This window comes from Sinocyclocheilus rhinocerous, unplaced genomic scaffold (genome assembly GCF_001515625.1).
Source record: "Sinocyclocheilus rhinocerous isolate Xijiao unplaced genomic scaffold, SAMN03320098_v1.1 scaffold419, whole genome shotgun sequence".
In the NCBI taxonomy this organism is placed as follows: domain Eukaryota; kingdom Metazoa; phylum Chordata; class Actinopteri; order Cypriniformes; family Cyprinidae; genus Sinocyclocheilus; species Sinocyclocheilus rhinocerous.
In genome coordinates, this window is record NW_015653519.1 from 1,816,434 (window position 1) to 1,822,842 (window position 6,409).

At 36.3% G+C, this 6,409-nt stretch overlaps 1 protein-coding gene across 6 annotated transcripts in view; it reads left to right on the top strand.

Annotated features, from left to right (window-relative positions):
- LOC107716455 (sterile alpha motif domain-containing protein 14-like) overlaps positions 1 to 4,507 on the top strand; it is a 14,525-nt gene extending 10,018 nt beyond the window's left edge. For all 6 annotated transcript variants that reach the window (XM_016522908.1, XM_016522909.1, XM_016522907.1 and 3 more), the window contains 4 exons: positions 1,224 to 1,292; positions 1,416 to 1,551; positions 2,925 to 3,038; positions 4,247 to 4,507. In XM_016522908.1, the coding sequence (XP_016378394.1) occupies positions 1,224 to 1,292; positions 1,416 to 1,551; positions 2,925 to 3,038; positions 4,247 to 4,408 (481 nt within the window). In that variant the 3' untranslated portion in view covers positions 4,409 to 4,507. The remainder of the gene's footprint in view (positions 1 to 1,223; positions 1,293 to 1,415; positions 1,552 to 2,924; positions 3,039 to 4,246) is intronic.
- Positions 4,508 to 6,409: the final 1,902 nt, after the last annotated feature.

Consider the following 6,409-nt stretch of genomic DNA (forward strand, 5'->3'; position numbering starts at 1 on the left):
ATGTATTATACCATTTACATAGCCAATTCAAAGATATCAAATCAATTCGAGACATCAAATTCTCAAAGACGAATCTAAGAGTAAGATGCATACCTGACTTTTAGAAAAATACATAGTATGAAGTGTATGGACACACTTCATACTACGGGCTTTCTGGCTACAGAATCGCTCCGACCCTTTGCTGCAATCCTTTAAATACACAACCAAGATAAAACATCCCCCAAATGGAGGCATGTACAAACATCGGAATTTGCATTAACCCAGGTCCCAGACCTGGGTGGTTTACACCTCAATGGAAACAGAAGGTAATTTACATGGAAGACCCTGGGAGAGGGACCACTCGCCCTGAGACAATTCAAATGACACCAAACATGACTGTAAATATCACTTGCATTCATGTAGAACATTATATTCTACCATTGACCATTCTGAGTGAGCTGGGTGAAGGGAAGGATGGGTGAGGGGAAGGAAGGGGATGAGGAGGAACCAATGCATATGTGAGAGACATTGTCCCGCATTTTCTCTCAGTGAGATGTGGAAACGTATGTTAATGCATTGTGTGTGTATAGTCTGTCTCAGAAGATCAAAGTGTCTGAGGTTCTGTAATTCTTACACAGGGAACACACATACTGATAAAAAATGTATAGCTTGAATGCACTGTAAGTCGCTTTGGATAAAAGCGTCTGCTAAATGCATAAATTATTATTGATTATTATTATAATTATTACTTGTGCACAATGCACATTTCTTCATTTTTAAGCCTAAAATGTGTTTTAATGTCACTATTGATGAGGATTGTTTAATCTTAGAATAATATTGGTCTTTAAATGCAAGATATTTAAAGTGTACCTGAAATATATTTGCAATAGTTCCACTTTAGCACAATCAAATATATTTCAGTATGTCTTTAGTTGGACCTCAGCACTACTTCTGCACAATTAAAGTGCATTAAGTACGAAATTAGTTGTACCAATTAATCATACTTTAAGTATACCAGTTTAGTATACTAAAAGTCCAATTGCAAGGGTATTTTAAATAAGTACATAAACATGTAAATGTATAGTATACTTAGCATGAAATAAATGCATTTCAAATCCATTTTAGTATATTTATTTTTCACTAGGGTACTTTTTGACGACTGTAAACACTGTCCTGTATGTGAGAGCAATCATACAGCTGTAGTAGTGGCTTTAAAGGTTATCTGCTGCTTTTTCTGTGGGCAGGGTCACTTTACGTCGCACATATGGAAAGGTCAGGAAAGACAGATCCAACAGACTATCAGCAGGAACTCGGTATGTGTGTGAGTCTGTCCTGCATTTATTTAGCTAATGTCAGTAATCTAAGCACCAGTGTCTCCTTGCATACCTGACTGTACAGATGTAGATGTGTGAGGCATTTTGTGTGTTTGTATCCAGGGATTCAGAGAGAACAGAGAACCGGTCCTCGCGTTCCTCTGGTCCACCGTTTGTGCCTTTCTCCTGGTTCAGTGAAAGATTAAGAGGTTCTGGCTCCCCCAAGAACATCCAGTCCCCATCCAGACCTTTCACCCAGGTAACCTAACCTCAACTAGAGTCCACAAATTCTGTTATCGTTGTATGAGGAATAATAAAGTGCTGCAGTGATGATGATTTTTATAGGCGAACCCGAAAGTAGAAAATTAGCTCTGTGACCAACAAAAGTTGACTATTTTTATGATAACATTCACAAATGAACACAGATTTTATGAATTTTGAAGCATAAATACAATTGCCAGAAGTAAAAAAGCTAAAACATTTGCTATAAATGAACTTAACCATGATTTCATGACTCATCAACATTAAACTTCTGACAAGTCTTCGGTCTTTAAGAACATTTTCCTTGAACGTTTCCCTGAGAATTATAATAGTTTGCAAGAGCATGGTTCTAAACACAATGAGGCTGTAAAAGTGGACTAGTGAGTAGATGAGTTCACCCTCCCATTTAGCCACTTGTTAGCAACCACCCTTTTCGAATCAAGTGAAAACTTAAAAAAAAAAATCACAAAGGGGTATTACTGATGTATTTTATGTCATATAAAAAAGCTTGTGTTAAACAAACCTTATTCCAAGCATTTAACCAAAAATAATTGATATTAGGATGGTGGAACCAAAAGTGCTAAAATGCTAACTCGTTTCCAGGTTTTATGTCATCCCTGCAGCACTCTACATCTTAAAATATTAGAAAGAATGGCGGAAGTTTATTTTCAGTCTGATATTAATAGTTTAAGGCAGCACATTTGAAGGATTGAGGGTTTGGGCAGTTAAAATATTGGTCCGATAGCAAACCCACAGCCTCTGTGTGTACAGTATTTCTCATTTCACAAAAAGGAGGTGTTTACATAGAACGTTTTAAAGGCACAGCTGCAAAAATGAGCCAATTAATTGTACGGGTCAGAGAGAGGGTGATGAAAAAATTGCAGTTGCAAATTACTATCACTGGTAGACCTCCGAAAAAAAAAAAACAGTTACAGTGAGCCATTTAATGGAATGAAAATAATGATGCACACCGCAATTTCGATATGAATTCTCTCACAGATTAAATCAATAGCCTCTTTGACAGAAATGAATTATTTATTTTAAACAGCCAATTATGGAGCATTACAGCACTGTAACACTCATTCCTCTTTCTTCAAGGGCTCCAGTACTGATGAGGAGTTTGATTCTTCAGTGGGGGTGATGAAAAAATTGCAGTTGCAAATTACTATCACTGGTAGACCTCCGAAAAAAAACAAAAACAGTTACAGTGAGCCATTTAATGGAATGAAAATAATGATGCACACCGCAATTTCTATATGAATTCTCTCACAGATTAAATCAATAGCCTCTTTGACAGAAATGAATTATTTATTTTAAACAGCCAATTATGGAGCATTACAGCACTGTAACACTCATTCCTCTTTCTTCAAGGGCTCCAGTACTGATGAGGAGTTTGATTCTTCAGTGGGTTTACTGGAAGACTGCAGACCCTGCAAGACTGAGTCATCACAACCCTATCAGACCCTCCCCGAGCATTCAGACGAGGTGAGATAACAGAACTTAAACTCTATTATAGAAATTACTCACTCAAAAGCTGAATTTTTAGCAGCCATTACTCCAGTATTCAGTATCACATGATTCTTCAGAAATCATTCAAATATGCTGATTTGATGCTCAAGAAACATTTTTTGTCATTATCAATGTTGAAAACAATTTTTGCTGCTTATATTTTTGTGGAAACCGTGATACCATTTAAAAGTTTGGGCTCAGGTTTAAACAATTATAAATGTATTAATACCTTTATTCAGCAAGGACACATTACATTTGATCAAAAGTGACAGTAAAGACATTCATAATCATGTTACAAATGATTTCTATTTCAAATAAATTATGTTTTTTGAACTTTCAATTTATCAAAGAATCCTGAAAAAAAAATGTAGTACCGTTTCCACAAAAAAAGGCAGCAAAAACCGCTTTCAACATTGATAATTATAAGAACCATTATTACTAATTGAGAACCAATAATGATTAATAATATCTGAGCCCCAAATTGGCATATTAGAATAATTTCTGAAGGATCATGTGACACTGAAGACTGGAGTAATATTAAGAAACTAAATTAAGAAAATTTAGCTTTGCAATCACAGGAATAAATTACATTTTAAAATATATTATATTTTTAATCAAATAAATGCAGCCTTGATGAGCATAAAATACTTTTTTCAAAAACATTTAAAAAATCTTAATTTTTCCAAACCTTTGACTTTTAGTGTATATAAATACACCTAAGAGTGCAGCTAGTTAATGCTAAATCCAAAAAGGGACAGAAAGGTTGCAGAACTGCTTGCAAGAACATCTTAATATAAAGGTAGAACATTAATATAGATTTTTCATGAAGTGCCGTTTCAGTCCTCTCAAATGCAAACAGGAACATTTGGAGATCGATGGCTCTGGCACACTGCTACACAGCATCTTTCAATGAGAAGGACAATCATATTATATTGAAATGAAACAGATTCACACTAGCTTAATCATATTAAAGGTGGTTTGTGCTGCATATTCAGTTTGTGCTCAGTGAATTAATTGCTGTGCTGTTTCAATATGCTAAATTAAAGCATTTGGTACATGTGCCTGTTGGTTTGCTTTAGCGGTCATTCTTCAAACATTACACCTGTAACCAACAAATATATTTTATTCCTTGTGAAAAAAAAAACTGTCGCTCTAAACCATTCTGTGTCTTTTTTTCCCCCCAGAATGACTGTGACAGCAGCCGTGGCACAGATTTCAGTTTTAAAAAGAAAATGCTTTCTGCTGCTGGTAAAGATAGGACAGAGCGACAGAACGGAGTTCACGGAAAACGGGACAGTGGGAAAAATGGACACAGTGAAGATGGACAAAAATTACTGACCACTTGATGGCACTTCTGAAAGACTGAATACAATACGCTGCAGGTGCCATTATTAATGTCAAACATTGTGTTGGCTTTCACAATGTATTATTGATGGATATAGTAATAAAGATAACTTGCAAAAATTTTTCATTTACATATTTTATTCAAAAACTGATTCAGGAACGTGTGCAAGGTGTCTGAAGAGTTTAAGATATGCTTGAATAATCTGGATTATAGATAACTGGACCATGAAGTGAAACTCGTTTCAAAACCAGGCTTAGCCAGCTTAAAGGGTTAGTTCACCCAAAAATGAAAATTAGCCCATAAATTACTCACCCTCAAGTGTTCCTAGGTGTATATGACTTTCTTCTTTCAGACGAATCCAGTCGGAGTTATATAAAAAATGATCTTTGATCTTTCAAGCTGTTTAAAGGGTTAGTTCACCCAAAAATGAAAATTAGACTGTGTTTTACTTACGCTCGAAGCATCCTAGGTGTATATGACTTTCTTCTTTCTGCAGAGGTTAGACAGATTCGACCACAATACCAAAAAGAAGATACTATGTCTGCTTTTGAGGAAATGTGCATCAGTCCAAAAGAAGTTAAATAAAAAGAGCCCATCCATAATAAAAAGTGTCTCACACAGCTCTGGGTGGTGAACAAAGTACTCCTGTAGCGAATCGTTGCGTTTTTGTAAGAAAAATAACTATATTTAAAACGTAATAATCACTTTAATCTAGCTTGCGCTCACTGTTGTACACGGAAGCAGCTCTGGGCGGATGACGTATGAGGTCAGCTTTGTGCATGCGCCGCTCAGAAGTGACGAACGTGGAAGCACAGGGGAGAGATAAAAAAAAAATTCACGAATTAGAAGTACAAAATTAGAAGTAAAATTAGAAGTACTTGTCATCAGCCTGGAGCTGCTTCCGTGTAGAACTGTTGGCGCAAACTAGATTAAAGTGATTATCACGTTTTAAATATGGTTATTTTTCTTACAAAAACGCATCGATTCGCTACAGGAGGACTTTGTTCAGCACCCGGAGTCGATATTTTTCTTACAAAAACGCATCGATTCGCTACAGGAGGTCTTTGTTCACCCCCTGTAGCTGTGTGAGACACTTTTTTTAATGGATGGGCGCTTTTTATTTAACTTGTTTTGGACTGATGCACTGCAACACCCGCTGACTGCCATTAAACAGCTTGGAAGATCAAATTATGGGCTAATTTTCATTTTTGGGTGAACTAACCCTTTAATGACAGACTTACACTTGACAAAATAAATGACAAATTAGCATAACTCATATTAATCAGAGTATGTGGACATTCATATGCCACATTTATCACTAGATCTGTCATTACAGATTAGGTGAGTGTTCTGAGATGAAGCCTATGGTACAAGGATGACATATAACAATGTGTGGAGTGTTGTGGGACTGTAGGAAAAAAATCAATGTCCTGAATGTGATTTTACAGCTTTGGGCAGAACCTGGATGAGCAACAGGAACTTATTCTGGGATGCTGCTTCTGAATCTACGGGCTGACATACTGTAGTCCGAACGAATGAGCCAGAATGAATCAGAACCTAGTGTACCTAAAAATGATAATTTGTCCATCATCGATCTCCCGTACCTGAGACATTTCGCATCGGACATCAAGACCTGATCTTCTGAGCCGATTCAGTTGAGCTGGTTCACAAAAATTGGGGCCGGTTGCATAAACTGCTTAGACTACCCTTACCAAAAAGTAGTATACTTCAAGTTTATTTTATTAAGTATACTTAAGTAAAGTTCAAGTATATTTTTAAGTATACTTTATGTAGCAAGTATACAAATATCAGTGTACTAGTAGTATACTTGTAAGTGTACTATTTCAATACTCCTTGGGACTTACGAGTCCGACTCTCTAACCATTAGGCCACGACTTCCCGACTTTCGACTTTCATTGTACACATGGGGTACTTTTTATCCCAGTGTGCACCAAACCCATCTTGAGTGTTTGTTGCTAAAAAGCTAATTTTTTAGTTACAT